The following is a 21,600-nucleotide window of genomic DNA, read 5'->3' on the forward strand; positions in this document are numbered from 1 at the left end:
CGCAGTTAAACAGAATTTTCACTCATTCATTTCACTATTATTTCCAAAATATTACATAATATCCTTAATTATCATAAGACGTCTTAGCAGACTACACTCTATATCGATATACTGTTGGGTTTGTATTCATTTATTTAGCTCGATTTCTTTCGTCTGTATCTGTATACTTTGAGGATTCTTTAGAAACTGTCAGCATATTTTCTGATTTATTCAAACTTCTCTGAGAAACTTCTCACAATTGGCCGTACTGACGACTCTCAAGAGTGCAAACAAGTACAGATTTCTCACCCATAACTTTCTCCTTCGACTCCTACTCGCTCCACAAGACGTAACAACAAAGATAAATCACTTTTATTGCAGTTTCTTTGCTCAAACTATCCAAACACACAACTCTATTAGCCACCCACCTGCCAACTCATCATACCGTGTTCTGCCAAGTTAAAGCAACATTATGCAACTTTTTTTTTTTAACCTGAGAGTAACAGCTTGTAGTTCACTTTGATGGGTGTTCTTATGGGGAGACTGGTGCCTCTTATGTTCCCACTCTTCATCCTGAAAGCCTGTTCTTGCACTAACTTCAGTTAAGTGGGTACAATCTTCCAGGAGAAGTACAGTACACCTCTCTGGTAGAGATCCATGATGGTAGACTTCTTGCTACCAGTCTTAGCTGGTAATTCTCAGTACGGACAACATGGTCGAGGTAAAGAGGGCGTCAATAGGGTTAGCTTAGAAGAGATGGAAAGCAAGGGGCTGAGTAAGAAGCCCGACAAGAGTCAAGCTTCAACTGTCCGCATCTTGTCCTGTGATTTGATGATGTTGGCTACGTTCAGTTTCACCATTAGATGTGTTTCATTTTATATGTCTAAACAATTTTTTAATCTGTAATCTAAGAAATTCTTCTGGACCGGCTGTGTTAATAGAACTTTAATATATGAGACTAAAACTAAAGAATAAACCTTCAGTTTAGTGTTTTCATTGTTACTACAAGAGATGGAAACAGGCTACATTATAAGCCTAATGTAGTGAGTGCAGTTTTCATCATTAATCCACATGCCTTTAAAAAAAGTTATTTTATGTAAATGAGCAAATTGCAAATCTTGAATCTTGTACAAAGTGAAATAGAAATTATATTTGAAGGCAGAAATGTCCTGATACTAAGTGAAAATAATTCTGCTAACCCTAATTCTAACCCTAATTAAGAGCAGGATTTACCTAAAACACATTAACTGAAACGTAACTAAAATAACAGGACTCGTTTTTTTACCATTTAAACGCATCTTTTTTGAATGCACCTTTTCCAGCACTGACATTGGCTGCGCCCGTCGCAGGCCGTCAGTTTACCGTGTGTGGTTGTGCAGCGTTTTGAATGAAAAGCCCCGTGTCATCAGTATTACGCTTTAACAGTTTTGTATTTTCAGCAGATTCCCTAAAACACAAAACTCATCCTCTGTGATTGGTTGTGGCTCAGCATGCTCCATTGTTCCAGCGGGCCGTTTGTTCGCTTGGTTTCCTTCGCACAAACAAAACTTTCCTGCCACACAGGGCAATATCGGGCTCCTCTGTGCTTTGACGACCCGAAATATTGGAATCTCTGACTTTTTCTGAGGGAATAAAGATAAAGGTAGGTCATTAATACCCTGAGAGAATGCATGAATTAGAACATGTATACATGGGTAGAATTTGGGGTTTTTAAATAGATAAAATGTTTCCTTTTTCATTGGTAGAATTAGTAGTTATAATCTTGAATGAATAAAGCTGCAAGTTGCTTTAAAATGGGAGCAAATGCAAAGTCTTGAACCAAAATTTGTATGGATTCAACTTTCAATCAATTCAATAAATATTCTAGATGGGTTTAACATCAGTTTATACACTTTTTCCTGTAGTTGAGCAGCAGGCTTGGTGTCTTTGAAAACCTGGTGGTCTTAATTAGATTTTTAGATTAGATAGTTTTCAAAGATGGACTCTCTCAGATGGAGGGTGCCAGTGTGTTTGCCTAAAAAGTGATGCTTCTATAATCCAATATATACCACAATGTTAATGTCATCCTGCGGAAACCATTTACATTTTGTTTTATTTTTTCAAACCCAGTTGTTTCCCATGCTCTGTAACAGGAAGTGTAGCAGCTGCCAAATGTGGCCTGTCCCTCACCTGCTCTGTTCTCCCTCTCTCTCTCTCTCTCTCTGTCAGTCAGTGTTTTTGGCAGGATGTACAGCTTCATGGGAGGTGGGTTGTTCTGCGCCGGAGTCGGGAACATACTCCTCATTGTCTCCACAGCAACTGACTACTGGATGCAGTACCGTCACTCCAGCAATTACATGCACCAGGGCCTGTGGCGGTACTGTGTGCCCGGGAAATGCATGACACACACAGACAGCATCGGTAAGCAGGGGATGTCTTCCACTGCATGATTCTCTTTCTCAGTACCAACACTCATCAACACTAGGGTTACTTCTCATTTGGGATTTGTGGGGGTGGGAAAATGAAGCTGATATTCAAGTGCAAAAACATTGTAAATTATTTCCCTGTCATGTTAATGTTTCCCAATATCTTCCAACAAAACCATTTGTTTCTTTTTTATATCTGTGCTGTATTAAAAGATTTATACGCAGGACTATACAGGTTATTTTTGTGACTCTTAAAGAAGAGTTTGGACTTAATTTGCATACATACCATGCATACTTTAGGTAACAAAAAGTTAGGTTTAATCATCAAATCAGGTGCAAATCTATTGCACAACACTGGAGCATAAATAACTGTCAAAATTACGCTATAAATTACTAGCATTGGGTGTCTGAAATACCTTCCTAGTCCAGTCTGTCATGTCTCAGATTTTATCCTTGCCCCCTCTCGCCCTCAGCGTACTGGGATGCCACCCGGGCCTTCATGATTCTCTCCCTGCTGGCTTGTTTCATCGGCATCGTGATCGGGGTCATGGCCTTCATCCACTACTCCTCCTTTGACGGGTTTGACAAGACATTTGCAGCCGGCATCCTCTTCTTCATCTCCTGTAAGCTCCTCAGGCACAGAAGCAAACACTGCTGTTTTGTGTAGTAAAGACTTTCCTCAGTTTAACTTAACGATTTGATCTCGTGCAGGCTTCTTCGTCTTGCTGGCGATGGCCGTGTACACAGGAGTGACAGTGAACTACTACGGTAAACGCTATGGCAGCTGGCGGTTCTCCTGGTCCTACATAATGGGCTGGGTGGCAGTGGTGCTCACGTTCTTCTCAGGTGAGCATCCAAACACATCAACACATAAAAACATCATAATATGTTCTTAATAATCTGACTATTCTTGTTCCAGGTATCTTCTACATGTGTGCCTACCGGATGCACGAATGCCCAAGAAACTCCAACTCACGCTGACCTGTCAAAAAACTTCCAACACACACACATACACACATCAGTACTGGTCCGTGATATATGGACGAGAGGAACCAATCAAGACCCATATGAACTTTCCAACCACTTCCTGTTAATCTAAGTATTCATGAATAAGCAAAATAAATGAGAACAAAATAATAAATTTGTTGTCTTGTCTCTCTATAGTTAGTTGTGTGTAGTTGCAATGTTATAAATCAACAGCTATCTGACGCACAGATAAACTGATATCTTGCCGTACTTCCAACTACAGCACAAAAAACAACCTATCAACATAAAGTACTTGAAGTGTCGAGTCAATTAGGTCACTGATAAAAGCCCTTGTATTTTAATAATAAACAAACAAGGTGTTGTGGTAAGTAGGGCACACTTGGTGTCATGTCTTTTCATTGACCAACAGTGACTGGTCCCCCAGAGAGGACAGGAGGAGCTAACTCTCAACAGTCTTCCACGCTCATGTTTGACCTGTTTATTCTGTTCCCTGATAGTGTTGTGAGTTGGTTTCTACAGATGATGAAACTTCTAAAACAAGTGCAAACACCTGTGAAAAAAAAAGGTATTCAGATGAAGACAAGGCAAAAGGAAAGAAAGCAAAGTGGCCATCAGAGGTGCATGCAATTAGCACTTCTCCCTGTAGGTGTCGCTAAACAGAATGTATGAACTAGAACATGCATACCTGGGTATTATTTTCTATTTTTAAATGGATAAATGTTTCTTTTTTTGTTGCTAGAATTAGTAGTTAACCTCTTGAATAAATATAGCTGTAAGTTGCTCTATTTTTTTATGAATACAACTTTTAATCAAATCAAGAAATATTCTAGATGTGTTTAACATCATGTTATACACTTTTTCCTGCAGTTGAGCAGCATGTTTGGTGTCTTTGCAAACCTGGGGGTCTTAATTAGATTGTTTAAAGTCTTTAAATGTCAGATCAATGGTGTCGGTGTTTTTGTCTAAAAAGTGATGCTTCTACAATCCAATACATCCCAACATTTATAGCACAACATCTATGTCATCGTGCTGAATGACATTTGTTTCTCAACTAAGAAGTGTCTCGTATAGTGGATGTTTTATGTGTATGCTCTTGCACTTAAAATCAATACTACAATAATATTAATAATAATACAATCATGGTAGATGCCATTTAGGTGAAATGAAAACAAATGAGTTCCAAAAACCTTTTATTAAAGCTTTATTTGCAAAGTGTACGGTAACATTTACTATTACGGCCACAAACCAACTCTGAAAAAAAAAAAAAACATTAACAGGATTACCTGAAAGCAACACTGTCGCCTGAAAAGACCCCCTATTAGAAACCACAGTGCAAGTGCTGTCTGAAGCCGGGCGTACAAAAAATATCAAAACAATCCCAAACGAGGCTCGTTAATGTTTCTGTGAGTTTAACAATTTAGATAACTATGTTGATAAGTATGACTGTGATAATCCTGCACCCCAACCTTTGAGAGAGCAAAGAGAGCAAGCTCATGCAAGTCTAGTCTGCATCCAGTTCAGTCGACCTCCTCGATGGTGGGGCCGGAGGACGCTCCTCCACCTCCAGGGGCACCACCAGCTCCAGAGAAGCCGCCTGGCATCCCTCCAGGCATCCCCCCCGGCACGCCCCCTGCATTCTGGTACAGCTTGGTCATGATGGGGTTACACAGCTTCTCCACCTCCTTCTGCTGATGCTCGAACTCTTCTTTTTCTGCAGACTGAGAATAAAAGACAGAGGGGTTCAAGTAAGGTTTTAGTATCAATCTGATGCTATGAACGATGATTATGAGTTTACATTCCTTGTACTTCATACCTGGTTTTTGTCCAGCCAGCTGATGACCTCGTTACACTTGTCCACAATCTTCTGTCTGTCCTCGTCGCTGATCTTGTCCTTCAGCTTCTCGTCCTCCACAGTGGACTTCATGTTGAAGGCGTAAGACTCTAAACCATTCTTAGCCGCCACCTTCTCTCTCTGCACATCGTCCTCAGCCTTGTACTTATCCGCTTCCTGCACCATACGCTCGATGTCCTCCTTGCTCAGACGACCTGGTGGATTTCATTTCAAATGAACACAAAGCTGAGTACATCAAATATCACGATTAAAATACAGCGTTTAAGATATTCTTTTCCTTACCTTTGTCGTTGGTGATAGTGATCTTGTTCTCCTTGCCGGTGCTTTTGTCCACTGCGGACACATTCATGATGCCGTTAGCATCGATGTCAAAGGTCACCTCAATCTGAGGAACCCCTCGAGGTGCAGGAGGGATTCCAATCAGCTCAAATTTCCCCAAAAGGTTGTTGTCTTTGGTCATGGCTCTTTCACCCTCAAACACCTGCAGGAATATTATCAGATCAACCAATCAATAACATCTATTGGAAATTAAAGGGGCTTCTTTTCGGCTTTAGTTATTACACAGCTACAGGGGGAAAAAGATGGTTGTACCTGAATGAGCACGCCAGGCTGGTTGTCCGAGTATGTGGTAAAGGTCTGGGTCTGCTTGGTGGGGATGGTGGTGTTCCTCTTGATGAGAACAGTCATGACTCCTCCGGCTGTCTCGATGCCCAGAGACAAGGGGGTCACGTCCAGCAGCAGCAGGTCCTGCACGTTCTCTGACTTGTCGCCTGACAGGATGGCTGCCTGCACAGCTGCACAAAAAAGGGGTGGAATTTCAGTCTTACATTTGTAGGCAATTGATTGGTTCATCTTTGTTAGGATTTTTTGTTAGTACATTGCTATATTAAAGGAGACAATGGGTTATACCAGCTCCGTAGGCCACTGCTTCATCAGGGTTGATGCTCTTGTTGAGGTCCTTCCCATTGAAAAAGTCCTGCAGCAGCTTCTGGATCTTTGGGATACGAGTGGAACCTCCCACCAGGACGATGTCGTCGATCTGAGCCTTGTCCATCTTGGCATCACGGAGAGACTTCTCCACGGGCTCCAGGGTTCCCCTGAACAGGTCTGCGTTCAGCTCCTCAAAACGTGCCCTGGTGATGGAGGTGTAGAAATCGACTCCCTCGTACAGAGAATCGATCTCGATGCTGGCCTGAGTGCTGGAAGACAAGGTGCGCTTGGCCCTCTCGCACGCCGTGCGCAGACGACGCACCGCCCGCTTGTTGTCGCTGATGTCTTTCTTGAACTTGCGTTTGAACTCGGAGATGAAGTGGTTAACCATGCGGTTATCGAAGTCTTCTCCGCCCAAGTGTGTGTCGCCTGCTGTGGACTTGACCTCAAAGATGCCGTCTTCAATAGTCAGGATGGAGACGTCAAACGTGCCACCGCCAAGGTCAAAGATGAGGACGTTTCTTTCAGCTCCAACCTGTTGTTCAAGATATTTTAATTTGAATTTCCAGTTTATTGGATACATCCACTTACAGCAGGCATATTGGTGCCTTCCTTCAACACCTCATATTCAAGGTCTACATTACTTTAGTACAAAGGTCAGAAAGCAGTTCTAAGTGTCGCTGATAACAAGAAATTCATGACAAAGCAATCTAAACTCTGAAAAACTATGCCTTGTAAAGAAGCCTGAGAGTTATCTAACCTTTTTGTCCAGGCCGTAAGCAATAGCAGCAGCAGTTGGTTCATTAATGATACGAAGGACATGCAGCCCAGAAATGGTCCCTGCATCTTTGGTGGCCTGGCGCTGAGAGTCATTGAAGTAGGCGGGCACAGTCACTACAGCATTTGATACAGTCTGCAAGAAGGAAACAGTATGGTACAACAGTTAACAAACATAAATTACACTAGACATTAAATGTATTGTTGTTTTTAACAGCATAAGTTAAATTAGAGCTATGTTATCTATGTTAACAATTATAACTGTAGTAGGATTATTTGTATACATGTGTTTTTTAAACGTGTGTCTGCTCATATAAATCTCCCCGTTAAACAAACACATCAATAGTTCTAAAGTTTAAATTGTGACTTCTGAGTACCTTCCCGAGGTACGCCTCTGCGATCTCCTTCATTTTAATGAGCACCATGGAGGAGATCTCCTCGGGATAGAAGGACTTGTTCTCGCCCTTGTACTCCACTTGAACTTTGGGTCGTGAAGCATCATTAATGACAGTAAACGGCCAGTGTTTCATGTCAGACTGGACCACACTGTCATCAAAGCGACGTCCAATGAGACGCTTTGCATCTGAAGGACAGTAAAAGATGCAAAAAATAAGCAGACACATCAAAGTTAACTTGTCAAACTTGCCATGTCTACAAAAAAGTTTCATACCGAATACTGTGTTGCTTGGGTTCAGGGCCACCTGATTCTTGGCTGCATCCCCAATCAGCCGCTCAGTGTCAGTGAAGGCAACATAACTGGGCGTGGTCCTGTTTCCCTGGTCGTTGGCAATGATTTCGACTTTGCCATGCTGAAACACTCCTACACATGAGTAGGTGGTGCCCAGGTCAATGCCGACTGCTGGTCCCTTGGACATGGTTCCTGTGAATATGAAGATGATCAGCTGTTAAATCATATATTGGCACTAGAATGAAAATCTGCGTTTATGGAAGATAAGTAACCTAAGCCGGATGGGTGGGTGGCTACCGTGAAGCGCATTAAAAGTGTTGGGTAATGAGGCTATTATCAGACTCTGAACAGCTCCAACAGAAGTGGAAACAAACTCTCAGTGAAGTGAGGGTCCACAGCACCTGTTTTCAAGCCTCCCACGTCTGACAGCTTGACAACGACGGCCTTTGTTATGGCAACATTAGACAACAGGGAGGAGAGGGCCTTTTATACATGATAGGTTTAATAACTGCTTGATAACCAGACTGAAATGCCACTTTGTTGGATTTTAATTTTTTATCCTCTTTGAGCTGAAATGAAGTCGTTTAGCTGATATGTTGATCAACAGGAAACCTACCATTTAGACTAGCAAATCATCATCATTAAATAAAGACCTGTTTCTGTTACACAAAGCAAATCATTAATCAAGGTGACTCAGTAGGCTGTAACCTTTGGAACTTGTTCTATGTTGACTGTTGCTACAGTAGCAGAATCAATAAACTGTAATGTTAGCCAAATGGTAATCCACATGGGAGGTCATGACAACTAATACTATAAGCAATGGCTCTCATACTTGGGGGCTTTTTAGGGACTGGCTCCCCTGATGGACCTTAGGGCCACTGCAGGGGAGGGGTGTGAAATGTGGAGATGCTCTGATGATACACAAGGTTTCAAGATTCACGAAGAGCAAATTTGAGGTGAAATGGTGAGAAACTCAGACAAGATTGGAATAAAATAAATCAGCAACTACATTAGTTTTACGATTACGTAAAGCTACAGTGTTGAAGTGTTAGATGGTAGGATTCAGGGTTTGTCTGTTGCTTAAACTAACACAACATCACTAAAACAAACAAAAAGGACATCTAAAGGCATCAGTTTGGGACCTGAGAACTGCTTGTGAGTTAGCAATTTTTTGATAGAGAAGAAAAGAAAAAAAAGGGTCTTGCTTCTGTTCTTTTTCAGTAAAGTAACATAGCAACCTTCTGCTATAGATAACGGTAGTATTAATTCAATCTCTTCTTAGTAGAATCCCTAACGTTAAAAACGGTTTGACGGATTAGAGTTTGACAGCCACAGAGCAAAGGGTTAAGAGAACAGCATGTTGTGCTGCAGCATTAGCATAGCTGTCAACAGCAGCCCCAGTACACGAGGGCGTGCCATTGTAGGAGGTTGGGAACTTTCTGGACTGATCCTTTCACTTCCTTGTACCTTGCACGCAGTTTGCGAGACGTTATATAACCTGCCCTGCAGATGTGCATAACTTTATAACTGTAACTCATATTATCAACTTTGTTTCATAATCCTTAGCTAAGTGCAAGCCACAGTCAGATCTGGCAGAGAGGAACCAGCGTGTTAGCAGCATCCACAACAGACTACAGTCAATGGTTAGCAGCATCAGAACATACCTGTTGTTAGCCACGTTCTTTACCCAACTGTCATTTTCAATAATTGTCATATAGGTTTTCCTTAACATCCACAAAAAACGTTAGAAAAAGTTACGTGGAAGCATTTATTATCAAGAGAGGTTGTTTTATTAGGAAATTGATTCATTTCAGACAGGCAATAGCAAAAGCTGTTAGCTAACCGTTAGCTTAAAAAAACGGTTTATTTAGCAGCCGTTAATGCTGATTACATAATCGAATGAATACGGTAACGTCTTAAACGCTCAAAGGCTAATGTAACGTTACTTCAGTTTTTATCAACACAAAGTTACAATAAGACATTTTCACCTATCAATACTCACCTCTGTTAAATTCGGAGTATGTCGTTTAATCGTGTTCTCGTTTAAGTGGCCTTTGTTAATACTGCAAGCCGGCTTCACCCTGAGTGTCTGGGTCTGACAGGTCCCTCGTCGTAGCTGTCTGTCTGTCTGCCTGTCTGTCAGTTAGTGGGAGCGGCCGCGCCTCCTCGATAACATTGCCACTGAGAACTCTCTGGAACACAGGAGGAGCAATGCTGGCCAATCCTCTGCCATCATATCACTGCTTCTATAAATGGGCCAATAAAAAAATACTGCAGATTTCCACAGCGGTTGCTACCAAGATTATGGGTGAGGGAGATCGAAGTCTAAAGATCAGTTCGTATCCAGGGGCAGACTGAAGCTGTCTGAGGGGCAGGGGCACAAAGAAGAAAAGGGCACCATAAGCTGCATTGGAACTGCTGAAGCATTTGAGCTCCCAAAATGAAAACTATGCTGTGTTTCAACAAAAAACAAAGTAAATCATTTTTACTCAAGCTAGTTTGACAACTGGATCATTTATTCGCACAACATAAACTGAGAATACTGCCAGATATGTGGGTTAACCAAATAAAATTGTGTTTGTGTTCATAACTTCCCCCGTGGTGCACACACAAGTTAATTTCGCCTTCACCAGGGATTGTATCTGAATTAACATCAGCCTTCAACTATTTGAAGTTTACCAGTGTCCAGATTGTTGTATTGTTAGCTATGTCAGGCCTAGCTAGGCTCAGTAGGATTTCAGAATCATAATCAGTTTTATTGGCCTGTATGTGGGCACACACAAGGAATTTGATTGTATTAGGAATCGTAATATAATCTCAGGTTGAAACCAACTAATCTCCAGTCAGGGTAAATTTGAATGTAACTAGTAAGTTGCTAAGTAAGGCTACTTCTGATATAGCCTTGCTACATCACAGTTAGCTAGGAAATTGCACCTTCCTTATCATATCGAACACAACAATCAAAAAGTTACGTGAGCATTTAGCTACTTCCTTGCTAATGTTAGCTCGGAAGTGGCTAAATGTTAACTTTTCTTGCTAATGTTAGCTAGGAAGTGGTTTAATATTAACATTAGCTGTTGTCAGACGTTAGCTTAGGGGTTATCAAATATGTTTTATCTTGAAATATCGCACAATGTCCCTCAGAATTTTCATGAAAAAAACTCTCCTCAGTGGCTGATAAATCCAGAAACGGTGAAATGTTTATTCATATACGTAAGTTCATGAATCTTACAACCCAAGGCCAGAGCAATATGATATTATAACAGCACTTTTCATCCTTGGTGTTCATCCTTGGCCTCTTTTCTGCAATGCCAAATAGTGCCGCAAAGTAATGGCTCCCATTGTTTTATGTTTGAAAAGTGTATAGTGCTGGGCAGTGTGGATCTCTGCTGTATTTCTCATCCTGCTGTATCTTGCTAGCTACATTCCGGAGGACATTCCCGCAGTCTGCATGCCAATTGCATGCTCCCTCAAAACTTGCGACATCTGTGGCATTGTGCTGTTTGATAAAACTGCACATTTTAGAGTGGCTTTTTATTGTGGCCAGCACACCTGTGCAATAATCATGCTGTCTAATCAGCATCTTGATATGCCACACCTGTGAGGTGGATGGATTATCTCGGCAAAGAAGTGCTCACTTACACAGATTTAGACAAATCTGTGAACAATATTTGAGAGAAATAGGCCTTTTGTGTACATAGAAAAAGTCTTAGATCTTTGAGTTCAGCTCATGAAAAATGGGAGCAAAAAAAAAAAGTGTTGCGTTTATTTTTTTGTTCAGTGTAGTTTCCTCTGCCTATCACCAACACCCACGGCTCCATATATGGTGCAATGTATTTCTCAATCCAGCCATTATCTATACTGCTTATCCTGTTCAGGGTCACAGGGGGCTGAGTTAAACATTAATTTGTGAATATGCAACATATTAGCACAACATTTATGAAATGAAATTTGAAAAAAATGTATGCAAAAGACTGCAGCTACATCCTACTTATATTTTATTATATTTCAATGTGACATTTCTTCCCTTTTTTTAATCAGACAGCTATTGTTACTTTAAAGATTAGAAAACCTAATGTGCAACTTATATAAAAGGTGCAACATCATCTCACTGTACACAACAGTATCTTTCAAAAAACAACCATAAGTTTAAAATCCTGCTTACACATAAATCAGTTATAGTTGTACTATAATACTGAATGAACAAAGCACTCTGAGTGACCTCATTGTGCTTTATTAGGAGTACAACTTCTAAAAATTCCAATAATTTGAATGCATGGATTGTAATGTGATAATTTATCTTCAGCAAAGGAGGAGTCATTTCACAACTGAAATAAAGCAGAAGTGTTTGCTGCCCGTGCACGCAAAGGAAGAATCTTTGAGGGAGAATACATTTAACCACACCTATGAATGCTATAAAACCCAGTGAGGTAGTATAAAAGTATCAATGAAATGTCAGCTAATACCTTTTATAAAAACACAATCTGTAGTACTACACCATATATTCTTGTATGAAAAGATACTGATATCAGGGTGGATTCCTTTCAAGTAAAATACAAGTGGGTCACAGATCATCAGGTTTTATTCCAAACCTTGGGATTGGTTTACCATTAAGAGCACAAAACATGTAAGCGACGTGTCCTGATGTGCCCTTTGACAAAAAAAGGGCTCCGCCTATGTTACTGTCATAACATGTCGTGATACTGCTCAGGTGTTGCATTTGTTTGATGGTGTGACTCATTGTACAGCATCAATTTCAGCCAATAGCTGTTGTAGAAAAGAAATCTACTGTAATGTTAAAGTAAAAAAAAAAGATAGCTTCGGTTAATCTGACCTCATACAAGAGATATAAAAAAAAGTTAAGTTAATATCCAAGGTGATAAATCTAAAGAGTATTATGCGATGTATTGGAACAAAATACATGCACAAGAATAAAATATAGGTCAAAGTTAAGGAACAGTCAGTAACATAACAAGAGAGAAAGGTCATTGTAATTCATTTTAGCTTTTGGCCTGAGAAGGGTGAACATTATAATTTTTTGGCACCAAACTAACAGACTATGCTCGATTGACAACTCAGGTTATTTCAAGCCTGCACATGCTACAAGGCAAAGTGCTAATACATCTTTAATTGTGTAATTAAGACATGATTAAACATGTCAGCTCACATACATTTCCCGACTTCTCACGATATCTTTTGTTATGTAATTCAGGCTGCCAATGAACAGTATATTTCACTTGAACTCTCCCTAAAGACAGTGGAAACAGTGTGAACTGAATTGCCTTAACTGTCACAGGCCTACAGAGACCAGACACTTGTTGTGTCATCTGAGACTCACCTGATCGACTACCGTTCTTGCTTCAATGTAAACATCCATACATGCCTTTGTTCCCATTGAGAGTATACAAAGTCTGTTATTCCTCACATGTCTGTAAGTCACACTCATGAACACATGAGCGTGTTATGTAGCTGGTCTGGCATTGTTGTAAAGTGTGAAGAATGCATGTTAGCAACGTGCGAGTGAGTCAAATGGCACACGTGGAGTAAATGAAGCTGCTCTGTGCTGATGGAAAAGAAAGACTTAAAGTATTAAAAAATTACAAACCAAGATCCTAACTCTAACCCAAATTGCTGAGGCAAGTTAGACAGCAAGGAGGCTACAGCGTGTTTTAAAATACTTTTTGGGGAAAGAATGTGCCGTTACTGAAAATATTTGAGGATGACACGAAAACCAATATTTGATAGGAAAAACGTATTAAACATTACTTGATTAAAAGAAATAACTGATATTAATGTCTCCTTCTAGGAATAGTTCGACATTTTCAAAAAACATACTTATTAGATAAGAAGTTTGATACCTCATTGTTTTTTGTTTTATGAGCAAAAAAAAGTATCTAACTATTGTACATCCTTGAGTCTCAGCTAGTTACCCAGCAAATGCTAGAACCAAGAAAAAGGCTAATACAATATAATGCAGGGTAAACAAGTTTGTTCTGTTTGGGGGGCCAGGACTGAAAAAGATTGGAGAAAGTCAGAATTTTCAGAATTCCATCTATGAAGAGCAAACATTTGTTTGAAAAGGGAGGAGCTAGCTAGGCTAACGTTACTCTCCAGGAAGGCTAGCGTTCCAACGCTAATTTTAAATTAACATTAGCTTTAGTTAAAACAGAGGCAGTTTGTTATTATAACCAGTGTTTGTATGAAAGCAGCTCAGTGAGTTACGTTGATTGATGTTGCTAATACTTAGGGGCTAAAGGTAGCATTGACGTGAGGTGAGATGGTAGAGTTGGTTTATCAAAAATGCTAGCAAAGCAACATAGTACATATGTAGAATGTAAAATATGCACAGAAGAAACGTCAGATAGGTCATACCACCGTGTTAACTCTAATATTAGCTTAACAACTGAAATGGCAGCGGATATAAACAATGCTCATTGTATTTCCTCACCTGTAAGTCAGTGGTTATATCCGCCAGTTTTCCACCAAGAAGTGACTGTTGTGATGTCCAGGATGTTCGATCTGTATTCTGGCACATAGTCCTCTGTAAAACGACAAATTACCTTTATAACACTCTGGCCTTCCGACTGATTAAACAACGGAAAATATATAACATGTTAATTAGAGAGCTTAAGATGTGCAATTTAGTGTATTTTGTTAGCCTTAGACAGAGTCGTGCTAGCAGTTTGTTCCAATCTAAGCTAGAGCTGGATTCCCCATACTGGCAGGAGAGCGGTGTCGCTCTTGTCCTCTAACTCTAAACGAATAAGCACATTCCATGAAATTATGTCATGTGTCTTAACATTTGGCTACTCCAAATGTATACTGGGCTGAATATTTTGTAGTCAAAAAATGATCGTGTTTTCCTCTCTGAAGAAAAAGCTGTTATGTGGAACATACTCTTCCTAAATTACCTCAAACATATCGTTGGCATTTCTTTGCTACGATTCTTTGTTACGTAGTGACTAACATTTCACTTAAACTGATACATCTGTGATAAACAGGGCCCTAGAATCCATGCATCCCAGCAAATCTCACTATAAGTGCTTTAAGTTACATGGCAAAGGTCTCATTCCCAGACAACACAATATCAGGGAAACTGCGTCATCGTATCGTGCATTCTTTGTAACTGATCATCTAGAATAGACATAGGGCGTTGAATATCTTTATCAAATTGAGGTTGAGTTTGTCCTTAAACTTGATCATACTCAAAGTAATCTGTTTTCACCCTCAAGCTGAATCTTTATTATAATATTAAGAGCTACATTTAAGGTGAACTGCACATTTTGTATCCCCTCACTTTTATTACAAAACAATTTTGTTTTTCATCATAGGCCTTGACCTTAATCTGCCACCGACCTGTACCAAGTTAGTATTATTAATTACCGAGGGCAAGAACATTTTAGTGCTTTAGGGTCCAAGTCTTTGAGAAATATGGCCCTCAGTTACACTGACGGCATGGCTTGCAGACAAATGCTTATTTAAACAACAATAGGGAGATTAAAACTGGCATTTGACATCGGATACGCCTAAAGTAATCTACCAGGCACCTTTTTCAGGCTGTATCCTCATCCTGTATTGTAGTGTTGTTCTTCAGGGACCGGAGTTACTCGGGAGGCCCTTTCGTGTCATGATGCTTGACAAAAGAGTTTGAATTCTCTCAGATAGGTGTGTCTTTTATTCGCTGACTGTACAAAACAGCCCAGAAATGTTCTATTTACAGTTTTCAGCCGAAGGCCATAACAAAAACTGATCCATTACAAAACTTGGACTCGGAAGAACAATAATGCGACTCTTATCACATCAAAGGATCTCAGAGGAGATACTTGTGATCAGATCGCAGGTCCTGCTCTTGTATCAGCATCTGAAAAGTCTAACATTGTTTGTGTGTATACATTATGGTTTCCTGCACGACACTCCCCGTGCCCCACAGCAATCAAGTGATTTTCCATTTCACAACAACATTACCAGCCATTAAACTTGCATAACCTCACATATAAAATTATATGTATGGTTGCTAATGCATTACTGGAAGTTTCAGGCCTGCTGCTGTAAATAAGACTCAGAATCAGTCTGGTAAACATCTCGAATCCAGGGGAATACATGTTAGCAGTACAATATGGGTTACACATTTAAGTGTTCTTAAACAACAAATGTAACACAGGGGTTAATAAATCAGGGAGCTCATTCATGTCTCAAAAAAGGACCTAGTTTTTAGTAATTCCAGTCGTGGAGTTTTACATTTGACGTCATTGGGATTGGGACAAACCAAAAAAAGGATCTCTTCTGACATCAATACCAAGTTTTGGACATATGGCGTGATGATAAAATATTTTCGAATTAACAAAAAAGACCAAAAACAGGCTTTTTATCACTTAAAACAATTAGTAAATACTGTTTGTGACACATCGTAAACTTTATAAATATCAAATTATTTTTCAAATTACAAAATGTACATACATTTCTCAAGTGTGGTCTATAACTTTGGATTATGTTTTCATTTAAACAGAAGGTAATACAATATGATGAAGAAATCCTCATGCAGGATAATTGTCTCCTTCAAGCGCAGATTATTTTCTAAAGCCCCACTCTAATATTTTCTGAAGACATTCAACTTCTGAGTTCAAAGACACAAAGATTTGTTACTAACACAAGCCATTATCTGTCACCAGTATATTGCCATGTAACAGAGAGCCGGCTGTGATGTCAAACAAAACTTCTAACTTCTGAAGTTTACCTGAAGCTGATACTCTGAACGGTGTGAAAAAAACAGCTTATTTTAGAGGAATTGTTATTCAAATTCAAAATGTACGTAGGACATTCAGAAAAATGAAAGATGTTCGAGGCCCAGCTCATGTTGCACCATTGTCTGAAACTTTCCCTCACACGCCTCGTGTGGCGGCGACAGTATAAAAGAGAGAGACATCTGGCAACCCATAGCAAGACACAGAATGAAGACTTTCAGGTGAGTCCCTCAAATCAACGCTTAGTTCTTATATTTTGATAATATTTTGTTATACATTCTTGAAAACATGATGAAGAATGAGAAACAGTTGGTTCACAATATATTGGTTAAATTTGTGTTTTTTATTACCAATATGAAATATGGATTAATGGTGTTTTCTTCATTAGTCTAAAAAGACTATGATGATTTTTAAATCAAACTTAACATAAACTATTTGAGGGTCTTCCTGTGATCATAATGCCAGTTTATGTATAACTTTGTTTAAGTCTAATATGTTTTGGAGGAAGTAAGTCTTGAATTTCTTTTTTTTTCCTTAAAGCGATAACTCAGTATGAAGCATGGCTTTCCTTTTTCTGTCAACTGACTACCTCGTGTGCTCACTGTATGTTACATAAAGGGCGTTGCTCTTCCCTAATGTACAGGACAGTTGACCTTTCACCTTTTGAAGTAAAAAAAAAAAAAAAAAGTGGCCGCATTAGATGGGGCTTAATGCTTCCGTTCTCATTGTTTTGTTTTCTCACAGGTCCACACTCAGAACAATGAGCCTGCTCCTCCTCCTCCTGTGCCAGCTTGTCCTCATTCTGCAAACCGAGGCCCAGATACCAGACGCTTGCATTACGAGCACCACAAACAGACCTCCAGGTTTTTGGCATTTAACTGACACTTTCTGTACTTTCTGTCATTTTCACACTCCCTTTTTTTGATCTATATCCTCCTTTTTTTTTTTTCTCTCCCAGAGAACTCGGACATCAATGTGACGTGCGGCACACAGTATATGCACCTGAGCATCTACCTTTGTCCAATCTACCAAGCTCTTTACAACGAGTCTCTGATGGTCCTCAATCATCAGTTGAACACACCGGAGTGTTTTGGGACTGCTGACTGGGCTGTTGACCCGCCAGTCTTAAGATTCCGATTCCCTTTAAACACAAGTGCTGTCGCTGCCTGCAACAATGACTTTAAGGTATTCTTATGCTTGGAAGATGTTATACAATGACTGTTTAGATGTTATGCAATTTTTCTGTAACATGAATATGAGAATAGTGCACAATCTTTAGTGCTAAAAGTAAGCTTTTGTACATTACCATAGAATGGATTAGCAAGATTGTAAAGTTTCTGCATCAAAGAAATAATCAGAAAACAGAATTAATGGAAATATATTTTTGTTTTGCCAACAGATAATCTCTCAGGTTGGAAGTGGAGTGTTTAGTCAATTCTCAAATGTCCAGTACGTCAACATCTCGGGCAATATTAACTCTCTGGACCCCTCTCTAGGACTGATCACCTATCGCTCGCAGATCCTCTACAAGTTCTCCTGCTTGTACCCGATGCAGTATCTCCTGAACAATACTGAAGTGGCCGTGTATGTATGGCATCCCCGCACTGCAGGTGAAATAAGCAGACATCCAACGTTTTACTAATTTCGTTTTTTTTTTAAATACAGATCAGGCGTGAATCTTGCCATAAGAGACAACAATGGCAGCTTTGTCAGCACACTGAGTCTGGAGCTCTATGAAGTAAGACCTGCTCTAACTTTTACAAGTGCACAAGAAGTGCTTTATTCCTTTCACAACTTAATTATGTCCTTATTTCTCTGTGGAACAGGACCAGCAATACAAACAGATTCTCACCGTTCCAACAACAGGATTAAAGCTGAAGACCAAGATTTATGTTGCAGTTAAAGCTACCAATCTGACAGACAGGTATTTAAGTTTGCAGTTTGCGTAAAAGAAAAATACATTAAAATAAATGATATTTAAAATTAACCTGTTTTCCCTTTAAAGCTTTAATGTGCTGCTGGACAGATGCTATGCATCAACAAGCCCATATCCCACGTTAAACACCTTCTATGACCTTTTTGTCGGGTGAGTCTTATTTATGTAACCACAAAATATGACACCTTCCACTTAGTAGCTTTTATCCTTTCTGGCTCTTTGTATTCCAACATGTAGAGTTGAACAACCCATGTCTTTCTCCACCCCAGGTGTAACCGTGACGCACAAACTCAAGTGATGGTCAATGGGTTGTATCAGTACGCACACTTCTCCTTTGAGGCCTTCAGATTTGTGGAGCACAAAAATCTAACGATTTCCACGTTCTACCTGCACTGCATCACCAGACTCTGTGAGCGCTCCACGTGTAAAACATTACTGCCTGTGAGTCCATGTAACAGACATGACGTCATTTTAAGATATCACAAACATACTTCATTTGGTTAGTGTTTTTTATTGTCTTGATTTTTTTTAACAGGACTGTAGCTTTGATGGAAAAAGGAGAAAGAGAGAGATCGACCATGTGTCAGGCAATGCCACTGTCAGCTCGATGGCTATTTTTGTGAACAGGAACATCAACGGTGCGTCTTTAATCCACAGATATAACAAAGATATCCCTACATCCTATCACGATGATATTTTACAATGTGAACTAAGATACAAATGCTAAATTAAATAATATTTACAATGTGCAAATTTAGATGTGTTTGGTTAATTTAATATGGATTCTTTCAAACCTGATGAACAACATATGTGGCAATAAGGATTTGTCTTTTTTTCTCCAAATTTGCAACAAAATAAGGCCTTTTGTGAAAAGGTACCATATTAATAAATCATAAATTGTCACTTTTATGAATGTACAGATTTGGAAAACAACATATGGCTGACATACTGTACATTTTTACTTTAGAGGTGTGAATAGTTGGATTAGCTGTGTCTCAGTTCGGGACTGCCTTAGAAGGACACGGCCTACAGAGGATGAGTCATTCGGAGACTGCGTAGACCGCTAAGGCTGAACTGAAATGAGACAGTCTGGTCTACGGAGGATTTCCAACGGGAACAGCTGATAGCGCAATCAGCTGTTCCCGTTGTTACCCTTGCATCGCAAAGTGCCGCTCCTGTTGCCTTGCAGCTGGCCAACAAAGCTAAAGCCACGTCAATTAACCTTTTATTTCAAAGATAATTTAACGTATCAAGGCCCCTTTCGTTTATTTAACGTGTATCGCTAGCTATTCATTAAACTTGAAACCAATGACGTATTAAAGTGTATTCCTCGGTCGCTTGAGAGTCTGCCATCTCATTGAATTGGCATGCAATTCATCATGGGAAAGGAAGACGTATTTGTCCACCGCATCTGGAGCCTCCAAAATGGTACATCTTTCTGTGCACCGCCGTGATGCAATCGGCATTCAAATACGTCCTTCGAAGGATGCAGCCCTTGATTTGGGACACAGCTATTCTTTGGACAGAGCCAGGCTAGCTGTTTGCCACTATTTATGCTAAGCTAGGCTGACACATTGCTAGCGGTAGCTTGAGATTTAGCATACATACAAGAGTGGTATCAATCTTCTTGTAATTGAATTAATCAGTCAAGTTTCCTCTTTTTTGTGTGTATTGTTAAGATTTTATCAATTATAACCCAAAAAGTGACCAAACGTTTATTGACCAAACTTTTGGGTACATTTTTCAGGAGATGCTCAGACTTTCTCGGCTTCTTACGGTAAGAGTTTTGCTTTATCTGTGACATTGTGTCTGTTGTCTTATGGGTTGCGACAGTCAAGAGTGACTACTTTAATGCTCACTAATATCTCAGGCAGTAGTTAACGACTATTCATAATGTATAATAAAGTTAAATTCAGTTTATAGTATGATGTCTGATATCTTGGTGTTTTTTTCTTTCCTGATCAAACAGGTTCGTCACCTGAGAGCAACTACAGCAGCCCTGTGGTGGCTGTAATCGTCTGCATCGTCATCCTGGCTATTATCTTTGTGGCCATGGCTGCTTACTTTGTGTTTTACATCAGAAGGAGAAAACCAATCGTTCAGTAACAGCACCTGACTGAGAGTGGAGTCCCTTCACGCTGTCCTCAAGATCAATAATTCATCATCTCCAAAGCACAGCCATTACGAGTGCAGGAATAGTAAACCCGGACCTGAGAAACAATGCTAGAGTCGTCATACTGCAATATTACAGTTTCGCTTTTCCATTTCACATCAATATAACGAGGTGTCGTCAGTTATATATGCTTGCATTCATATAATCATTATAATTCACATAGTTTTAACATGGAGATGAGGGCACACAATCTGTACAATAAATGTGTATTAAGTGTTACTGTCAGCGATGTTGTCAGAGTTGTATTGAAGTGTTCAGTGAATCTTTTGTAATCAGTTAGCAGTGGTGTACTTTAAAAATATTATGTACTTTACATAGATTTATGGAAAATAGACACATGCTTTATTCTTTAATAAAAATATAATGAAACTTTTAAGATTGGCTGACTCATTTGCTTTAATAATCTGTATCAGAGAAAGATACATTGATGGAAATAATAAAACACTGGCAGATATAAGGTCAAGTCGGCAGAGATGTTTACTTGAGACTTGACTTGACTTGAGGCATGATGACTCGTGTGTGTTCATAAGTTTGAATGTTGTAAAATTCAATGTTGTCAAGTTTCTGTCTAAGTATCAAGTATGTACGCAGTGCAAACTGGGAATCATGATTGGACGACTCAAAAAGCTCCCTGGTATGTGATTGTCATGATTGGAGGACTGGCTGTCAGTCAAACTCCTCGCTATGGCAACACGCAACATCAAAGCCCCCCGCTACCTGATGTTTTCTCCCCAAAGAGAAGCCTCATCAGTCGTACTCGTTACAACTCAATACAGACCAGACCATCATCATGGCTGCGTCTGTGCCAAGATAATACAGATACAATACACTGTCATACTTATAACAGGTTATATAAATTGGCCAATAATATCATTATTAGACGGGCTGCTAACACCTTGTCTTTTCTCTTTACAAAGACCGGATACGACAGGTAAGAGTATTGTATCTTGAGTGGAAAAAAAGTGACTTAACTTGGGACTCGACTTGACTTGCCCAAGAAAAAATGACTCGAGACTTGCTTGAGACTTGGAACAAATGACTTGAGACTTACTTGGGACTTGAGCAAAGAAGACTTGGTCTCAACACAGCAAGTTGGATACAAAATTAGTAACTGTATTTGCTGTACCCTACG

The 21,600-nt window shown here is 39.7% G+C and overlaps 3 protein-coding genes across 4 annotated transcripts; 2 read left to right on the plus strand and 1 right to left on the minus strand.

Annotated features, from left to right (window-relative positions):
• The first annotated feature begins 1,421 nt into the window (after window positions 1-1,421).
• Window positions 1,422-3,525, plus strand: LOC138597186 (lens fiber membrane intrinsic protein-like). 2 transcript variants are annotated; one of them, XM_069668750.1, is made up of 5 exons: window positions 1,422-1,621; window positions 2,188-2,379; window positions 2,858-3,007; window positions 3,096-3,230; window positions 3,304-3,525. In XM_069668750.1, the coding sequence occupies exons 2-5, from the start codon at window positions 2,205-2,207 to the stop codon at window positions 3,363-3,365; spliced, it is 522 nt and encodes a 173-aa protein (XP_069524851.1). In that variant the 5' UTR covers window positions 1,422-1,621; window positions 2,188-2,204; the 3' UTR covers window positions 3,366-3,525. The 2 variants fall into 2 exon arrangements, with proteins under 2 accessions (XP_069524851.1, XP_069524852.1); XM_069668751.1 differs by having other exon boundaries at window positions 2,192-2,379.
• Window positions 3,526-4,555: 1,030 nt separating this feature from the next.
• LOC138596826 (heat shock cognate 71 kDa protein-like) lies at window positions 4,556-9,789 on the minus strand. The gene is made up of 9 exons (XM_069668243.1): window positions 9,621-9,789; window positions 7,601-7,810; window positions 7,308-7,513; window positions 6,914-7,066; window positions 6,133-6,688; window positions 5,815-6,017; window positions 5,506-5,704; window positions 5,185-5,417; window positions 4,556-5,089 (listed from the first exon to the last, which is right to left on the minus strand). The coding sequence occupies exons 2-9, from the start codon at window positions 7,803-7,805 to the stop codon at window positions 4,889-4,891; spliced, it is 1,956 nt and encodes a 651-aa protein (XP_069524344.1). The 5' UTR covers window positions 7,806-7,810; window positions 9,621-9,789; the 3' UTR covers window positions 4,556-4,888.
• Window positions 9,790-16,566: 6,777 nt separating this feature from the next.
• Window positions 16,567-20,401, plus strand: LOC138597408 (zona pellucida-like domain-containing protein 1). The gene is made up of 11 exons (XM_069669006.1): window positions 16,567-16,580; window positions 17,104-17,222; window positions 17,318-17,544; window positions 17,759-17,943; window positions 18,025-18,097; window positions 18,186-18,283; window positions 18,365-18,445; window positions 18,565-18,736; window positions 18,831-18,933; window positions 20,043-20,072; window positions 20,265-20,401. Exons 1-11 carry the CDS (start codon window positions 16,567-16,569, stop codon window positions 20,399-20,401), a joined length of 1,239 nt encoding a protein of 412 aa, XP_069525107.1.
• The last annotated feature ends 1,199 nt before the right edge of the window (window positions 20,402-21,600 follow it).

Source organism: Semicossyphus pulcher, unplaced genomic scaffold (genome assembly GCF_022749685.1).
Source record: "Semicossyphus pulcher isolate SPU_LCO1_2020_fin unplaced genomic scaffold, fSemPul1.0.p SCAF_19, whole genome shotgun sequence".
Classification (NCBI taxonomy): domain Eukaryota; kingdom Metazoa; phylum Chordata; class Actinopteri; order Labriformes; family Labridae; genus Semicossyphus; species Semicossyphus pulcher.